This window comes from Manacus vitellinus, unplaced genomic scaffold (assembly GCF_001715985.3).
Source record: "Manacus vitellinus isolate BGI_N305 unplaced genomic scaffold, ASM171598v3 scaffold_36_pilon, whole genome shotgun sequence".
In the NCBI taxonomy this organism is placed as follows: Eukaryota; Metazoa; Chordata; class Aves; order Passeriformes; family Pipridae; genus Manacus; species Manacus vitellinus.
The window spans coordinates 5,047,858-5,067,837 of record NW_021940508.1 but is presented as its reverse complement, the minus strand read 5'-3'; the positions used below and the strand labels follow the sequence as shown (position 1 = coordinate 5,067,837).

At 42.5% G+C, this 19,980-nt stretch overlaps 1 protein-coding gene across 1 annotated transcript in view; it reads right to left on the bottom strand.

Moving 5' to 3' along the window:
• NPR3 (natriuretic peptide receptor 3) overlaps window positions 1–6,889 on the bottom strand; it is a 43,381-nt gene extending 36,492 nt beyond the window's left edge. Inside the window, 7 exon segments of the mRNA XM_029961578.1 lie at window positions 1,487–1,609; window positions 6,183–6,435; window positions 6,437–6,526; window positions 6,529–6,577; window positions 6,579–6,832; window positions 6,834–6,865; window positions 6,868–6,889. Of these exon segments, the coding sequence (XP_029817438.1) occupies window positions 1,487–1,609; window positions 6,183–6,435; window positions 6,437–6,526; window positions 6,529–6,577; window positions 6,579–6,832; window positions 6,834–6,865; window positions 6,868–6,889 (823 nt within the window).
• Between the last annotated feature and the right edge of the window lie 13,091 nt (window positions 6,890–19,980).

Sequence of the window (19,980 nt, the reverse complement as noted above, 5' to 3'; positions counted from 1 at the left end):
GCAATGCCAAATAGCTTTGTTTGTCCCCAGGGATAAAGTCACTCCAAAGTCACTCAACTGAACAAGCAAACCTTGATTCAAACCCCTGGCTATGATCCTCTTTTGCAACTTTATCTTTTAGTTATTTAAGCAATTTCCTTATTACCTGGCAAAACTTGGCACTCTTTAGCTAACCTAGACACGTAGCAGTATCTGTACTTCTGTACATATCTAGATCTCTGCATTCTAGGAGTTACATACCTTCATTATACAGTGTGTCAAACAGCACTGGTTACGGTGAAATAATCTCAGTGGTGGTAGATGGGTAACAAAAAGTTTATGCAAAAAACCTTAATTTATGATTAACTGATTAATTAAAAAAAATTATCCTTTTTTGAATTTATTTGTTCTTGTTGCTCAGCCTCTGAGACTTAAAGAAAGAAAAAATCCAAAGTTTTCACTTCTCAACTCCCATTTCGTTTTTAATTTGAAATAATTTGTTATTGTAGTGGATTAATTAAAGCAATCTGCAGGGGGGAAATTATTTTTTAAATATTTTTTCTAAAGAAAGCAAAAGAAGGTTCTCTCTTCAAAAGCCGTGTTGACACTTTAATAAGACCTAGTTTCAAGACACTAACTTACCCCAGCTTCAGCCATCTAATGTTTAAACTCAGCAAACATGTTGCTCCAATATTACTGGAAATTTGGGACAGCTGCAGCACCTAAGAGCAGGTATAGTCCCTGCCATGCACTGATGTAACATGCAGTTACACTTGATACTATGGCATACAGACATATTAGGTGTATTTTAAAAAGAAAATGTATTTAATTCACATTTTGAAATCATAGTTTAGTTTGACAAATATGATCCTTTTCACTTAGTGGTGGAGTCAGTCACTTTTATCCACTTTAATAAATCTTGACTGCCTGTGTCCCATCTAGTGCTTTCCCTTCAACATAGCACTGCTGAATATTTTTGCAGATACTGTTTCTGAAAAAATGTGAAATAAATTAGATGTGTGGACACTCCAGCACAGAGATGATTTCTGGAGACCCAAGGCCCGCAGCTGCCCACAGCACTGGCTGTCATTAGTGCCTCCTTCCAGCCATTTGCTTAGACCACAGGTCACCAGGCAGCCAGGAGTACCCCTGCTCCAAGATTTGGCAGTCACAAGTGTGGGGATAGTGCAAGTCACCTAGACCTGAGTACAGTGCTGAGTGGGGTACCCACACCATAACCAATGTCTCTGCCTGGTGCTGATTCCCTGAAAAGTAACAAAAAAAGTAACCCCTGTGCTATGCTGTGACCCACCCAGTATCAACTACAGCCACAAGGTCTGTTTTACTTCCTGCAATGCCACAGCCCAAGAGGAAGATAACCGCAACAACAGGGAGAGACAGTGGTGTTCTCTGGGACTCAGTGCTGCGTATTTTCAGGCTAACAAATCTAGAAATACTACCAAGCTTACAAAGACTTTGTAATACACCTGGGCAAGAAAAACACTACCATATGATGAGCTGTTGAAGAGTTCAATGTTGAAGAAAGCGTAGTCCCCGTTGGTCATTCCTTGCCGATGAGCAGCCAACATGATGTTCCTGATAGTGTCACCGCTGGCACACATGATTACAACTGGTGGAAGAAAATGAGAAACACAGATAAGAAGCAGTTCAAGAACTTCAGGGAACAGCCTGTTAAGCATGAATACTGCCAGAGACAGTGACCTCAGCTGTCCTCCCAGTGTTGCAACAAACATGACAACATAGATAGCAAACAAAGCTGATTTCCCAAACAGCTGAAAAGACAGGTAGCAAACACAGGGAGGCTTCCTCCTCCCTTGTCTCCTCTGAAGAAGATAATTAAATAGAGCCTCTGTGTGATCTAGTTTTGTACCTGTGCAAGATGTGATAAGTTCTGGCTCCAAATTTCTTTAGCTGCATATATTTGTAGAATACACTGCAACCAGAAGCCTCTGGTGTTACTTCTTAGTGAACATAAAACAATCTGAAGATGGAGAATTAAGGTAATACCATGGCACTACCATTTCAATTTCCATTCCATTGAACAGTCTGGCATAGATTCAACCACTTTCACTTCAGATATCTAATATTTAGATATAGAATTTGTTGCTTCTCTGCACTTAAGGAAGATCAGCATCTGTGCACCTGTGCAGCAAGGTCAATGGTATGAATCTTTCCAGAATATGACTTTCTCTCCAGAGACCATACAATAAGTCTAAGCAACAATCTTTGATGGGATGCTTAATATTAAGAAATAGGAAAATTAAGTGCCACTTTCTAAGCATCAAGATTAAAGGTGGGTACAAGATTAAACACCACAGAGTTTCATTTATCACCGACCAAGAGCTAAGCAGGGGCCTTGCTGCTGCAATGGGACCTACAAGCCCACAGGTGTGCTCTGTGTGGGCACCTTGATCCACACTGTGACAACTGTGGTTGACAGGTCTCTCCCCAGACCTGCTGGGCAGGGGACTACTCTCCTTGCTATCCCTTCCTTCTGCAAAGAGAAAGCAGAAACTCAGGTGAGGTCTTCAGCAATAGGGAGACAACTCCCACACAGAGCATGTTACACTATAAACTGCTATGCAAGTTCACAAGACTACAGGTAAGAAGCTACTGACATCACAGGGAGCAGGAAAGTGTTTCATCAGTGTGTACGTTGGGGACATATCCTACAACAGTCATAAGAGATCCAGCTAGGACGATGATTCGAAACCGACTGCGCGCACGTTTCCAAGAACGCCGTCACGCATGGCAGGACTCAAAAGCTACAATAATGTACGCAAATATTTTCAAACCAACAATAAAAATGAATCAAAACCACATTCAGCTCTTCTGGGTAGAAGTGTTTTCTATTATAAGAAATGAAAAGGCCAAACGGGCCAAATCTTTTCGCACACAATGAATCTTCTCCCATTGCTTTTCTGGTTGGATGCCATCTCAGGCATAACCTCCAGATGTGCCGCCGGAGTGAGTCACGTTCAGTACATCCCCGTGCTTCAGGAGAGTTATACCATGCATAGCTCTGTCCTACTGATTATAGCAGAGTAATATAATAATTTCCAGAGCAACAGAGCAAGACATATTTCATGACTATTGTGAAGTATATTAGCATGAAGGAAAAGAGGAAGAAAAAAATTCTTACAATAAAATTTGGACCAAATCTTTTCCAGATGCACATCAGGAATGAATTTGTCTCACTGTTCCTAATTTCAGTATAGGTGAGAGATTTCCTTTTGAAACATTTCCTTGCTGCCCTCTCAATTCTCCCTTGACTTTGCCTTTGTAATTCACATCTATCATAAAATTGTAATCTGTAGATGGAATCAAAGAGATTCCCACAACACCAGTAAAAGACTTTGACCAAAAAGAATAAAAGAAAGAGTGTGTGTGGGGAACTACTTTAAAATACATTAAATCATATTTTGTAAGCCTCTAAAGGAATGCAATGGAAGTAATATTAACTATTTGGATGGGGGTTTTAACCCAGCAGGAGAGCAAAGATTACATATTTCAAGATTTTGAAGCAAATAAACTGCAGACATGCCTCACAAGATCTTCAAAAAACGCAAATTATGTATTTAATCTGCATCTGTACCATACTATTGTGTACATACAAACACGTAAGTGCAAACATACACAAAATGTTCTCCCTCCAGCACAATACACGCAGACCACAGTAATTCTAATACTAGCATGCTGAATTTATTGACTGGGATTATTGACTCGTCCTGCAAATTTTTAGAGTTTATTTCCAGATAAAGGAGTAAGCGTTCCCTTTGCTACACATATCCCATGGACTACATACTTATGCATTTAAGTACAGTCCTGCGTTTGTGACCTGAGCCTACAGCATCAAGTCTGCAGTGCAGCTAATTGAGCCTGTAAGGGAGCTTGAATTACTAATGAAATTAATTGAAGACAAGTGCCTAACTTTTAGTATCATATTTTTCAGGATTTTGTTGTGGCTCTAAGACTTCAGTTTTTTCAAGTGGCTCCAGGGACTGAACAGGCAGTCCCTGGTAAAGAGGGGTGCATGGCTGAGTATACCTCTTCCTCCCAGACCACTGAGAGCTCAGTGCAAACCCCCAGCCAGCAGCAGCCTAATCCATAGGGTCAGCCCCTGTCTCGGGCCCCACAGGACAGCTGCTGGGGCAGTTTCCTTCTCAGCTCTGGGAGAGTTTCAAGTAGGTATCTGCTTGAAAGCCCACTCCCACTCAGGCAGGTCAAGGAAGCCTGACCACTCGAGTGGGACTCTAGCCAGCAGCAATCTCTGGAAACATGACATGGTGCAAGGTCAGAGCCCAACACAGTGTCACAGTAGCTGTGACACAGGAGCTGTCAAAAACTGGGAACCAATCAAACAAAAACATTTCTATAAAGCGCTTTGGACAATGCCCTGTTGGCCACAACGGGGAGTTCCAAGGAGTCCCCAGGAGACATGAAGACCTCATCTGGTCAGCTAAAGCATACAGTGCACCCACACAATGCACAACTTAAAATATTGTGGTAACCTGAAAGGTCCCAAAGGAACGTGCCAAGTGAGTCCTGCAGTCAGTCTTTAAAGTCAGAAAGGCACAAGTGGAAGCTGGAGGGCCCTGCTTGCTGCATTTTGCGGTAGTGGCATGAGCCAGGTGACAAATGGAAGAGGTGAGATGGAGTGACCCCACAGGGCACAAGGGGGGGGGGAAATACTCCTGTTGGGTCATTTGCAAGTTCCAGAATGGTGAAAGACCAAAGGTCTCACCTCAGAAAAACATTTAAGTCACACTGAAAGCAAGCTTCTCTTTCCTGACTGTCAGCATGGTCTGAAGAGCGGGGTTGGAGTAAGCACTTGTCTTTTCCTGCTCTAAGTACACTGCTATGCTCCTATCAGCATCAGGAAAGTTACACACAGAGACACATGACAAGCATCTTTCCCCATACAGCAATTTCTTCAGCACTGACACACTTCTCTCTCTCCATTCATTGTATTTCCCTGAATCATACTTACAAGGAAAGCTCTATTTTAAGCACCTAGTGAATAGAATAGCGAATAGAGAATTAAATAGCCATATGCTGTTAGACCTCAGTTATCTCACACACACACTCCTGCACGTTAAGGATTTCACAGCAGCGCAACATTAGCAGTGCAAGGCTGCTCCATCCACAGCCTACAGCACCAGAACACCAGTTCTGCCAACCACACATCGCGTGATCTTTATCTGTCCAATTCTGATGCCATTTTAACACTCTAAAACAAAGATATGTAACAATTATACAAAGGGCTCTGCACATCTATGACTCTTTTGGAAGATATTGAAGTACTTAATCATGTGGTCCACTCCCAGAATACATCTTTTCTTTTGCAATAACTTGCTGGGGAAGCCTGTGTCTGGTAAAACCCTCTAACAGAAAACATCTTTCTCATAAGCCCATATACCCACACATTGCTTGGCAAGATCTCACTTTAAAATACATCTAAAATACAAAACTGCACGTTTTGAAGCACTTTGTTTTAGTGTTTCATGATGCAAAGTCAGTTCATCCAGCCCAGGGGTGACTGTCCAAGACGTTTTACAAGCCATTTATCTCCACGCTGTTTTGCTAACAGTTGGTGGCAAATAACACAGCACGCGCTCAAGCGATTCCCACGCACCCATCCCCTGAAATGACCCTCTCACCTAAACGCATTTGTTATTTATAAAGTACTCGAAGGGGCGTCCAGTGGCAGGCGTGTGAAAATAGCTCCCGCTACATGACACAGTGGGGTGAGAAGAAAACATCTTTGCTTAGTCTTTGAACTTACAGAGTCATTGCAGAAATGTCACAGAATAAGCAACACATTTGCAAACCTGTAGATTTGGGCAATTTTGAGTAAACCAGACGGTCAGCAGAAAGCAGATTTCCTCCTATGCCACAAAACTCTCCTATCGCGGTCCCCGAGGGCAAGCCGCCCTCTCCGCCGTTGGGAGGCAAACCTCTAATGAACCTCTGCGGGCACAGCTCTCACTCCGGGCTGCTAGTTGTCATCTGCCGGGGGATGCCCGACCCGGGGATGCCGCCACAGCACCGCAGCGAGTTTCCCCAGAGGCGCGGACGGACCATGACTCCCCCCATCCCGCAGGTCCTTCCTCCCCGGGGGTTCCCACTGCCTCAGCCTTAACCGAGGAACCAAGCCGGGCGCTTCGCCGACACTCACTCACCCCTCTCGCCGGTCTGGAGAGCGCGGACGACGTCGTCGAGGTCGAGGTGGCGGCTGGTCTCGTCGAAGCTGTGCACGGCCATGTGGAAGGCTTCCTCCTGGAAGACCACATGGACGCCCTCCATGGCGAAGTAGCAGCTGCGCTCGGGGTTGCTGTCGCTGTAGAGCAGCGTGGCCCGGTTCCACTGGTGGTGGCGGAAGAGGGCCAGCAGCATCTCGCCCATCTTGGCGTAGGCGGGGGCCACGCGGGGTGAAAAGGTGCGATACTCCCGGCTCTGTGGCGCCGAAGCCCGCGGCCAGCCGCGCAGACAGCATCGGCACGTCCCAGTGCGCCGCGCAGCGCGCGCCACGGGCGCGCGCGCGTACTCGCACACGGGCCCCAGCAGCAGGTCGGGCGCGGCGCTGCAGGGCCACCATGTCCACCAGGCTGAACAGGGCGCGGTTGCCGCACGCCGAGTCCTCGTAGGTGAGCTGGAAGGCGTAGCCGGGCGGCAGACCCGCGCCGCTCTCCCGCAGGCTCCGCACCGCGTACTCGATGGCCGGGCGCACCCGCCCCAGCGAGAAAAGGTAGGCGTCGTCCTGCGGCAGCAGCACCAGCACCCGGATCAGCTTCTCCTCCTCCTCCTCCTCCGCGCCCGCGGAGCCGCCGCCCCAGCGCCGCCCGCGCCGCCAGGACGCAGCAGGGCTGCCGAGCAGCCAGGGCGGCATCGCGCCCGCCCCCCCCAGAGGACGCCGAGCTCCGGCAAACTTTTTCGCCCCCCACTTCCCCGCCCGCCTCGAAAATTGTTCGGTCGTGCTTTATTTCTCAGGTGTTTGGAGGACTCACAACCTGGCCCCCCCACCCCTTTCCCCGCCTGCGGGTCACGGACGGAGCATCTCGGCTGTGCTTTTCTCGTTCTCTTAGAGATAGACGACTACTACTATGATTGCTCGCCCCCCGCCGGATCTCCCCGCGGGGCTGCCGGGCTGCGCCCTCCGCGCTTAAGTAGCGCGGAGTGGCGGCGGCGTCTCCGCACACCCAGCGCGGCGCGGCCGGGTTTGTGCGCAGGGAGGAGCCGGACCGGGCGCTCCCTCCCGCCCGCCCCCTCTCTCCGGCGGCCCCCCGCCCTGCACACCTCCGCGGGCGGCGGGGGGGTGTCCTTATCGCACGCATCTGACACTGATGTGTGTGTAATTCGTGTACCTTCCTGCTCGGCTCCCTGCCCCCTCTGCCAAGCGAGTCCCCCGCAACTGGAACCGGGGAGTAAAAGGATCCCGTTGCACTTTCATAGTTTTTTGGGGTTGCTCCAGCCTTCTTAAGCTGCATAAGAAAAGCACTTGAGCCACCCCGAGGGCTCAGGGGTCGGTGCGCCGCAGGGCTGGGGCGTTTGGGGAAGGAGGGGTTGCAGCATCAGCAGCAGGGGTTGCTGATGGGCTCTGAAGCAAGGCACCAGCCTGAAGGGCTCATCAGCAAGGCACAGGCACGGCTGTCCTGCTCCCGTCTCCTCGCCTAGAAAGATGTCCGTGCACGGCATAACCCTATGAGGAAGCTGGCACTGGATATGTGACCCCTGCCTGTGTCCCTCTGGGGTCTTTCAGAGACCCCTGCACCAAGAAGGTCCAGATGCCATTTTTTGTCACTTCCCACAATTTCACGCCCCAAGCAGCAGAGGTTACCTCCAGTGAAGGAGACAAGTCCTGTTCTGAGATTATTTTCTTGTGAAAAAAAAGAACTTTTTGAATTCTTGTGACAACACTGCCAGGTCAGAAGGGCATCCCTGTTCAGCTCTACTCACTGACCATAAAGCTGCTGTGCTTAAGATTTGGTTAGCGTCCATTTAAAATGGGCATGCCTTTTCTGGAATAAAGTAATGTGAAATGTGCAGAATGCTTTGTGAAAGAGGCTTTGGAATACCTGATCCTTTTTGACAGCAAAATCCTGAGGGATGGCTCACTGTGGAGTTTTCTGTGCCCTGTGACAGCACATATCCTCGAAGCCAGGAGCAGGGCTGCAGGTTTGATGTTTTATGGTTATTCAGACAGTGCCAGGTTTGCATTCGAAAGGTGAGCGAACTGCTTCTGGCTTTACAGAAGGGATTTGTTTAGTTCAGCACAGAGGTCGTTGTCAGGGCAGAATGTGTAAACTTAACTTTTGTTGCTGCCTTCACTGTGCAAGCTATGAATGGGAAACCTGCACTCCTGGGATGACCATCTGCTCACCTTTAAGATGCCTCTATTAAATAAAGAAAAGCTGGAAGTGCTTTTGCAATTACAACCGAGAAGTGAAAACAGCAGATAACACGATGTACAGAAATAATCATTGGCATTTATCAAACAAGGCTCGGTAAAATAAAGAAGCTCAGAAATTCAAAGATGGGTTGTGTCTCTGAAAAATGTGCCTCTCATAGTTTTATTTGATTACTGAATCAAACTTCAGAGTGTTCTTGAAGATTACATAAACATCCACCCTGGTGAAGCTGGTTTTGTGTGTTCCTGTGCTGTAAGTTATGTCAGGCATTTTTTGTTGTAAATGACTCCGTATAACATAGCAGAGATTAAGCAGAATGTTACAATATACAACACGCCAGCCATCTTCACCACAAAGCTTACAAAAACATTTTCTTAAGACACATTTTGAAATGCTGACCTTTGTAGTCATTGCTTTATGGTGACCCTACAGATGTGTTTACAACACTGAAATCTGGTCAGATCTCTCTTGATTTCCTCCTTCCCCCACCAGAATATCTTTTTCATTTTACATGTGAGCTCCATACTCTCCTAGCTGTCTTATTTGAGCATAAGCTGTGTAAACACAACGGAAGAGATAGTAAGCCCATAAATCACAGGGCTGCTCTCCCTTCACACGAGCTGCTCCTTGTGAGGTAAAGTACTGCTGGGAATGAAGAAGAGTGGGAGAAGCAGGGCTAGTATGAGGCAAAAAAAAAGAAACAAAAGGCATCTAGCCAGTACTGTGTAGCAGTACTAGCATCAAAGTCCAATTTCAGTGCTTTCATAAAAACATTTGGCCCACAGTATGTGGTCCTTACTTACCTGAGAAATTGCATTCAATGTTAGGAGAGTCACAGTGTTTCTGTGTGCTCAAAATGCCATGAACATTTCTGTTGTTCCACTTTACCCTAAGAGGTTTTAAAAGGACGAATCCCAGCCTGTGATTGATTTATTTTTCTGAGCCAGGAAGTTGTGCATGAGAATTTACTTGTTAATCTCCAATCGAAATGTCACTTAATCTGCCTCATCGTTAGTTCACTTAAAGTATTTTCCATAGTTATAAATTCAACATTTCTCCACAGACATTATTTTTTTCAGCTACATAAATGCTTTTTAATAGGAACAAATCCTGCAGTTGTGGATTTGTAGCAGGCAGAATGCCCATGGATTTCAGTGAGAACAGAGATTTCAGGCTAGTCCTTTAGGACTAAAGTAATTTCAGACATGGGCTATTTTCCCCCCAGAAATAACTTCAGCACAAGTCAAGAATCACTTGACTCACTCCAACTAGTGTTAGAAGCAGCCTGAGCTGCCGATGCACATTTGAATTTTTTTCACAGATGGGTTCACTGAAAACACAGTCCCACCTACAGGCTGAAAAGATGAAATACTTCAATATCATCTGTACTGCAAACACACCCTGCCACTCAGACTTGCAAATTCTTTCCCTGTTTTTCAAGAAATTTATTATCCTTTTATTTTAAGGAATCTATGCTCTTCTTGAACATATCTACGGGATTTGTAAATGCAACATGATGTATCTTGTGTTTCTTCTTGTGTTTTGTGACCCTACCTTCATATACTTAGGTTATGTAAAAATCAACACTGTTTTCAGGTGAAAATACTGCAGCATGAAAACTCAAGATGAGCCAATCTGATGCTAAAAAACAAATAAATGGAAAGGGGACATATTTACTCATTTTCCTTTTAAGTGACACAAACTTCTGTGGAGATATGTACATAAGAACAAGATCACAGAACTACACACAAAACTTGGGCATACACACATATATAGAATAATTGCACTTCACTGTTCTTGCTGTCTTAACAGCTTCCACTTCACAGCACCAAGTGTGGTAAAGACAGGCAGGTGGATGTCATTTTTATTTTACAAATGGGAAAACCAGGAGATGGTAGGATGAAAAGACTGCCCCCCACTCCTTTCTCTTCCATAAATAATTAAAATTAAAGTTCTTGTCATGACAGTTTAAGGAGGAATAATACTTCTTGTCTGCTGCCTGCCACCGCAGACAACATACAACATGGGCAAAAGACAGCTTTATGCACAGCAAATGTTATTTTCATTAGTCATTTGTGTTTTACAGCACATGCATGGCTCCACTGAAGCCTGTGGAAGAACATACCGATCACAACTGGACATCAAAACCTTCAAGATTTTATTTCTAAGATTTTATTTTTATTTCTAAGAAGAAAGATGTAATTGTTTTCACTTTGAACAAAGTATCACCACATTTCCTCTGGTTTTGCAAGTATTTTTAGTCATGAGAGCAATATTGAGAATGCAACTCTTGCATCCTTTTTAACAGTGTAACTTTATAAATAACCTTGGCTCATACTGCCTGTCTGCAAAATTTACTTTCCTCTTCTGCCTATATTACATCACAAAATATTCACTTTGTTTAGGCAACCAATTTCTGTAATTTTGGATAATATCTGGGTATAGAACAGACTGTTATGCTAACTAAATTAAATTAGGAGGATAAATCATCTTGGTTTGGATCCAAGCATTGCTGTGATTTTCACTTGTTTTTCATTTCCATGTCTTAGATAGTTCAGCCTTGGATAGTTACTGCAGTGCACGGGACAATGGCCACCTTGTTCCTCACATACATCTGTCTCCATCAAACAACTATATCATAGTTTGAGATAAATAGCAAGTGGTGAAATACAAATGTCTGCTGTGCCTTACCAACATTATGGCACTTCTGTCCAGTGGACCCAAAAGGCTTTGGAGAGCAAAGAACATTTCTGCTTGAGATTAAGTAACTCTGCAGTAGGTACCCACATTGCTTGTAAAAGAAATGTTAGAAATTGGTGTTCCTCAAAAACAGCTAGGAGCAGACATCCCAGATCCACTGACAACCAAGGAACTGGATTGTTGTTATGTTGTGTGTAAACTCAAAACAGGAACTATCCCAAAGTGCTACTTTCAGATGTATTCCCATATAAATGAAACATTTAAATGAAACATATAAATTCTTACAATATAAAGAAACCAGACATCTATGCTTTGTCTGGATATTCAGCTCTACAGGCAGTGTCAGTTTACATAGTAATATCATCCCAGGAACTGACTGATCTCTAAGAATATTCTGAGGGGAAACATGGGTTATTTTTTAAGCCAGATCAGTTCTTTGATAAGGTTTGCAGTTGTGTTGGCGTGGCAGAGGAAGAGATCTGAAAGGACAGCAGAAAGATGCCAGAGACAAGAGGCAGGAACTCCTTAGAATAGAAATTAGTGCTGAAATCTCTGGCTGTCTTTTCTCTTGCATGTTAGTTGATGATTAAAATATGGGGAATGCATGGAAAAAACATTTTTAATAGTGTTGACAGATCTTATTCCAATTAGCTGATTTAAAAAATATTTTAAATATTTAATTCAATAAAAATATGTGCTTCAGGAGTTCTGTCATTTCCAGTTTATTAAAGCACTAATGCGATTAAAAAAGTGAATGTATGGACTTAGTGGAATACACATTTGTCACTTGTCATCACATCATTGGAATGGGAACAAATGAGATTACTGAGTGAGAAGGACAAAAGCTCCAGGAACAGATGGATGGATGGAGGAAGACAAAGCACAGAGCAAAGAGTGGGATGCCAGTAGTCTATAAAGGGTTATACAGCAAAGCAAGTCAAAAGAGATCTTACTGATAATGAGGAACTGGCCATTTCACACAACAGTTAATGTCATTTAATTAGGCCAAGATGGATAAGGGCTCAGCAAACAAAATGGACAGAGGTTCACAGGTTCTAGTTCCTGATAAAAGGCGGGCACTCAGCAGTGATCACTTCAGGCTGCCAGAAGCAGAGGCAGAGGAAATAGAGGTGTCCTCTTGCTTTATGCAAAGACAGAGAGGCCTTTTGGAAGTGTGGCTTCTATTTGCACACTGACAACAGAGACCTCTAGGAAGTGATATCTTTATGTGCAGTTTATCATGTATTTCTTAAGAGCCTACTTGTTCTTTCTTTTAGATGTGTATTTTGCTTTTGCTGACAGGGTGTTTTTGTCACATACATACACACAAAAACCTGCTTGATAATATTTAACTCGTTCTCCTATATGTGCACTTATAGACTAAGGTCAAAAGAACAGAAACACTGCTTACATTTACAAAAAAAAAATAAATCCTAATGTATTTTGCTGCCAAAACATACAGAAAGAGCAAACATATGCCGTTGTGGAAATGTTAGCAGGAATTAGACACCTTTTTGAAGAAGTAAGTAATTTTAAACTTCTTTTTTCCTCTCAGATTTTCCCAACAGTTTTCACATAGGAAAACAAGGACAGAAAATACCAGGTTCTAATTCTTTTTGTTTTCAACACTAATTGTTCCACTGTTCTTTTAATACCAGACAGATCTTTTTAGGCAGATGACTTTGGCCAACTTGTTTCTCTCAAAGGCAATCGAGAGCTGGTGCAATGTAGGGCAGAGCAGAGTAAGACCCCAATATAATTTGTAGCTGAAGTGGGACTGTTGGGTTCTTGTGCACAACTGTTCTTGCCAAAATCAATTGTACTGCTGTGAGTAAAAAAAAAAAGAGGCCAAAAAAATGGCTTCAAGTCATGCCCATTCTGGCAGTAGCTGATGTAAAAGAAGGGGCTTTGGGAATGGGCCTCCAGCCCCTAACTGGCTGTCTGGCTGGGTTTTGCTGCCAGACTTTACTGCCCTTCCAGATATGTCAGAACAACTGCACGTGTAATTGCTACTTACCCTCATTCTGTCAGTATGATTTGAGTGTAAAAGGTGTTTCTGCTAAACTAGGTCATTGACAGAACCGAGCTAGGGAGCGGCTCCACATGAAGAAATGCCAAGAGCCTGGAGGGGGTGATAATCTTTAGTGCAGAAAACAGCTCCAGGTGAGTTGCAGCTACAAGATGGCAGGTGACCTAGATGATAAAATACACACACATACCCCCTATATATATAGGTATATGTGTGTAGAAAATATTTTTTTTTTTACCATCTTTCCTTCTCTTGTGGTTAACCCTTACTGCCTACATTGAGCAGTGCCATTGTTTAAAGGGGTGATTGACCCTATGATGTTTGTGAAGGAAAGCTTTATGTACACAGCCTAGCAGCACAGGCAATGTGCAATGAGCAATGCAGTACTTTTCAGGTATGAGAGAATCACAAGAAGACAAAGCCATAATCATGACAAACTAATGAGGAGACATCAGGGAGACATGAGAGCAGTGAGAAGTGCAGCCAGTTGTGATAATAATCACTTTATGGAGGCAAAACGGTCTGTATTAATATAGACTGCATTAATTACTGAACACTTGCATGACTAGATGAAACTGTGTTAAACCAGAGGGATATTTCAAGCTGATTATATCCTCTATTTTGTTCTTGTCCAAAAAGTCACTAGCTGTATGAGGGAGGACGGAGCACATGTTAAAAATCTCTGACCAACAAACTGGAGAGGTAGTTTGAAGTCAAAGAAGCAATTTGGTAGTGTCCAGTGCTTTTCCCTTCAGGAAAACAGTACAGAATGGAGCTGCTCATCCTAATGAGCCACAAACTGAAGAAGAGTGAGCGATACAATGCTGTTATACTAACTGAAGTGCTCTGCCTCAGCTCTGAGCAATAGTCTCTCTGCTCTGCAGGAGTACTACATTTTAAGTATTATTGTTTTGAGAGAATCACAAACTGGAGAGTTCAGAACGGAAGAACCAGCATTTGAAAGCATGTCCCCCTGAGACAGCTTCAAATATTAAGTTTGCTTAGTACAGAAAAGAGAAGACTGAAAAGACATATTGTTGTCCTTCCATATGAAGCAGATGTTTTAAAGATAGTGATCAGTTGGGTTTTTTTCTGTTCCATGCTATTGCAAAGACATCCCATCCCATTCGTCTAGGTAAACTGCAAATAAATAAAGCTTTGTATGTCCCCTGGGAATACCTTTTTCCTCTGATCAGCACCTAACAATGGAGTCCCTCAGGAATCCATCTTCCAGCAGCCACTGCTAACTAAGGAGTTTTCTGTCCTTTCTCCCTGTAGTTATAAAACTGTGAAACAATTTAGCAGTTTAGTATAATTTTTAGTAATATTCCAAATACTTCCAAGTGAAAAGGACACAAAGGAAAAAGCCTTTATATAACTTGTCACAAGAGCTTTGACAAAATTCACAGTTAAGATGTCCCTCTTTTCATCAGCTTTCATGTGTTTCTTTATTTGAAACAATGTTACTGGACTGTGTCCATGAAGCATCGTTAAAAAGGGATGTTAATGAGAAGATCACCAGAACATCTGAGTCATAGCTGAAAAGAGAAACTGAGAACAGACTTTTCAAGTAAAATAAGTTTCACTGGAAATGTGTGAAATTAGATTGTAATGACAATGAAAAATATGGTCAAAGGAAACAAAATCCTAGAAAACAACTTCCATGTAGTCTGTCATTTCCCCTCAAAATTATCAGCTGGAGCATTAGCAGAAGAAGCTGATGCAAGAATTTTTTTGTCCTTTCTCCTGTATTTGGAGATCATTCCCAGTGCTATGGAGTAGTGATGGAGAATGCTTGGAATAAGAAATCGAATCCGGAACATTGAAAGTTATGGACTGTACCAAACAAATGATTAGGAAATGCATTTCTTGCCTCTAGTTACGCTACGTAAAAAAAATCTCCATGTGCCATGTCATGCCATGACAGATGAAGGAGCAGTTCAATCTCAGTATTGTGCAAATCACTACTTTTTGTGTAAGAGTATCAGGAGGATTCTCTGACCACCCTAATTTTATTTTTTTTTGGTGCTAATTATTTTCAGTTTCATAAATTGTGAAATTTAACCTTTAATTGTATTGGTATTATGTAAGTATATCCATTGTCTGCTGTTATAGGCACAGAGAATACTATTCTGAGGGGAAAAATATCAGAGGCATCTATAAGGAAAAAAGGGAATTCCATTATTACAAAAATATCTGACAAAACCCACACTCTTAGACTTTGAATTCTGAAATACACACTAAAATGAATGATGATACTTCTTTGTCAGGAAAAAGATTAACAAAAAACTGGTTTGTATTCTGGAAAATTCCATATATGGGCAAAAAAGTTTTATGTAGTACAATAGCTTGGTGATGCTCAGTTATAGTAAAAGCTAGTTTAAATTTAGTTACGAAATTCAAGGATGTGTCCAAGATCCAGAATTTTGGCAAAAAATGTATCAATGTGATATTTAACATTAGTTTGTTGTAGTAGTTTAAGTTGTGATTAATGACAGTCAAAGACATGATTTTCATTTTTTTTTTTTTTAGTTTATCACTCCTCCTCCTCAGTATATGAAATCACTAACATTTTATTTCCCTTTTTAGATGACTGGTGCCTCACTGTTTTATCTTAAGCAAAGAACAGGAAATGGAAGGCAGGAGCTCTGGATCCACATCTCACAGCCCAGTCACAAGACTGAGAGTGGAGACCAGAGTGGGAGTCACAACTGCAGACAGCACATCTTTTTCTGAGATCAATATCCAAAAAAGGTCTTAAATGAAAAACAAACAATAGTTTCAAGTTTTGAAGTGCAAATCTTTCTGGAAAATTGGAGTAATCTGCTATAATACTGTGAAGCAGGGGTAGTTTATCCTGAAGGCAAAAGTTTGGAAAAGTATCTTAATCTTAGGTACATTAATAATGTATATAATTAATGTACAGTAATGCATAATTAATAATGGATTAATAATGTGCCCCTCCAACTGACATGTTGAACTCTATGAACTCTATGAACTCTATGAAAAGAACACAGGAAGATCTGAGTTAATTGAATGTATGCACACCTACTACTTTTGATGATGTGAGACAACAAAATATTATTGACTCAGCTAATAAGTATGCTAGAACATTTTAGCCAAGTGTATTAGGGGTAAAATTGACAAGCAGGGAAATGAGACATGAGTTATAATTGATATGTTTGTTACGAAGAAGCAGAAAGCCAAATCTAATTTTATTGGAGGAAGGGCGGGGAGAGGAGGGGAAATCACCCAGCATGTCACTTCTTTGAAAGGCCCAAGGATTCCTAGTATAAGTGTGCTGCTTATCTGATGAGAAGGAGTGAACCCTGGTTTAAAGTTCCACCCAGAATTTTTAACCTCTCATCTCAGCATCTCTAACTGTGAACAATGAAACTGGGTGTCTCCTACATTTGACAAATACAACTTTTATTGTGTTTTACTCAAAAACCCTGCCTGGTAGTGGAGAACAAACTGACTGCTGAGTAATTTGAATGCATTATCTGCACTGCTGCAGGTATGAAGGGGGTAAGAGAGGCAAGTGAAGAGGACCTGCACCCCAGGGAACACAGATGGGATGAGGCTGTCTGTGAAGTGCGCTTCTACAGTCTACAAAAGGTCAGCGAGATTTCTGCTATCAGTGAGGGTTTTCTCCCTAGCAAGCATGAGCATGCAGCTCTTTTGAAAAAGAAAAAAAAAGCGCCTGATATTTGGTAAACCTCGTGGTAGCATGAAGACTGAGGGACTATATACAGCAGAGAGTGTACACAAAGCCATCATGGATATGGAAAAATCAAAACTTGTCTCCTTCGTTGAGTGAAATATCAATTTTTTTTTTCCTCCTAAAAATATAACTATTTTCTTTTAATAATGAGGCCCCAAAAGTTGAAAATATATCAAAAGTCACAGCTTAGATTCAGTTTTCCTAGCATGTTCCAGTTTGAATCAGGACTTCCGTTGTTTCCATGAGTATTTAAATTTAATATCAACTTAATTTTTTTATTTAACTTTACACATTTTTCAATTTCTGAATTTACACGTCTAAGATTGCTAAACTGGAATTCTAAGAAGTCTAATGCTTTGTTGTATCAGCCAAGGTGAAATTAAGACAACAGGAAACTGCACAAAGATACTTCACTTCTCACACCTGAGATTGCCATATTTGTATGATTTTGTAATGGGAGCTGATAACCATTTGCTTGAAGTGGGCTTATGGAAATCCACTCAACTCTGAATTCAAATGGTATATTTTGAGCCCTGTATGTAAATGGGCGGTGTTCATACAGTTTGATTTTCAAATTAGATATGAGTTTGAGAAGTTAGTATATACTCTGCAGTCAACAGTAGATAGATTTATATCTGTGATTAAATAGATTTAATGTACTCAAATATAAACAAATCCCGACACTTTACAGAAATTTCAGTGCTGTATCACAAGTTAGATGGTTTCCCTAGAGCAGCTGGTGCAAATAAATGGTGTAAACATATTACAGATTGTGAAATACTTTTCTTAGAGTATCATCTCTTTCTCCTTCCTCAGTTCCATGTATGCTCATTTACCTTTTCTTTCACACTTTTTTTTTACCGTCTTCTCTTTTCAAAACTTCTCATTAGCTTTTTTACATATTTCTTTACTTATATTTTCATTTATTAATTTAAATTTTTATTTGAATTTTGATTTCATTTTAATTTTTACTTTTCCTAAATGAAATATAAGCCAAATGGCACTGCAATTCCAATCGGAATTTCTGACCACATTTTTCCCAATAAACTTCACATGAAACAGCAACATCTATTCATTCACTTGCTGATAATCATTAAAGCATACTGAAATCAATTTATACTATTAAACTATGGTTGAGTTCAGTCACATATCTTTAAATACGCTGCTTAAGAGTGAAGCCAATGAAGAGCTGTGAGCAGGGTCTTTCTCAGAATGTGTCTTATTAGTTCACCATGTTTCGCTACTGCCATCTTCTGGCACAAGGGATAGTTCTCCTACAGTTTAACAATTGCTTTTGAAATACTTAATCGTTTTTTCTCTTTAGCAGTATCAGCATAGTTTTTTGTTCATTTTGGCCTTAGATAATTTATCTCTAATTTTGAAATGTCCTTTTAGCCACCTGTAATTCATCCACCCAAAAAAGATTGGAGATATTGCAAACATAAAAATTAGTATTATAGAACAAATATCCTTTGCATTACTAAACATTGTATTGCTACAGAAGATGTTACATATATTATTAAGTGTAGCTGTTTAATAAATGTTTTTGCCAATATTTATGCTGCTCATATTTTACTTTCAGACAACAAATTAATTATTCAGATCTAGGCCTGATTCTGTCTTTAAATTCCTATTTACTACACCTTTCTGTTTTCATATTTAAAATATAGATAAAAATATTTGCATTGTTTAAGCTCCTACATTTGTGATCAAATAGCACAGTGATGTTCTCTCAACCATCTTTCACCACTACATAATCAGTATTTGAAAGCTAAGCAAAACTTCCAGCACTTAAGTTCGTGGAGCCTGAGGTGCTCTGATGTCCATCTGAGAACATTTTCGCTGACTGAAACACTCTAAGCTCCCAGATCACTTCTGCAGATAAGAGAATGCTGCTATTCCGGGAGGCAGAAGTGGTGTTTGGATGCTCTGCAGGTGGCAGAAGTCCAAGCCAAGCCCTGACCTGTGATTTATCCTCTTCAAAGCAAGGATGCTATGCCAGGATTTCTTGAAAACATGAAATCTTGTAATGAACATCTTCCTCAAACTAGGCTACTAAGTGACTTCACCATTACACCTAATGTTACCAGACACACCTCAGGCCTTGGGACTGACCACTCTGGGTGTCTATAGCCACCATGAGAATGTGCTGAAAGAAAATAACCTTCCTAAATGAAAACATTGTTATTAGAGAAAAACAGCAGCAGGGAAAGGAGGGGAAGAAGATTACAAACTAAATGCCTGAATATCACATCCTTTCCTCAGAAGTGTCTGTAACTTCTAAGGCATTAAGCTGAGCCTTCCCTCAGGACAGCTGTGGACAGTCCTGCACTTCAGGTCTGACACAACCACCTCAGAATCATTTCCACTTCTTCTCTGCGCACCCCCACCCCCCTCCCCCAAAATCAGACATCGTTCAGTCCAATTTTTATTTTATTTTAGTCTCTTTTGCAAAGAGTACTTCCATTCACTGATCCATCCTTGATGAACTTCTGCCTCAGGGGAATGGTAGCCAGGTATCCCTGAGTGCTGGAGTGAGTTCAGGGAAGGGCAACAGAGCTGGGAAGGAGACTGGAGCACAAGTCCTGTGAGGAGCATCTGAGGGAGCTGGGGATGTTTAGTCTGAAGGAGGCTCAGGGGTGACCTCTCACTCTCTCCAACAAGGAGGTTGTAGCCAGGTGGGGGTCGGTTTCTTCTCCCAGGCAACCAGAGACAGGGTAGTGCTAAGCTGCACCAGGGGCGGTTTAGGTTGGACATTAGGAAGAATTTCTTCACAGAAAGGGTGATTAGACATAGGAATGCACTGCCGTCCCTGGAGTCACCGCCCCTGAGGGTGTTAAAGGAAAGACCGGAGGTAGCACTTCGTGCCATGGTTGTGCTGGGTCACAAGTTGGGCGCGATGCTCAGAGGACTTGTTCAACCTAATTCACTTTGCGATTCTCCCAGAGGCAGCGAGGGGAGCGGGGGTACGGAGACACGAGCCCCGCTCCCCGCTATCACGGGTGCACACAGATCCTCGGCCATCCCGAGCTGCCGGAGCCCCTCACGGGCCGCCTTCCCCCTCCTACCCCCCGCCCAGGGCGCCCCGCTCGGGCCGGGCGCGCCGCCCCCGGTTGCAT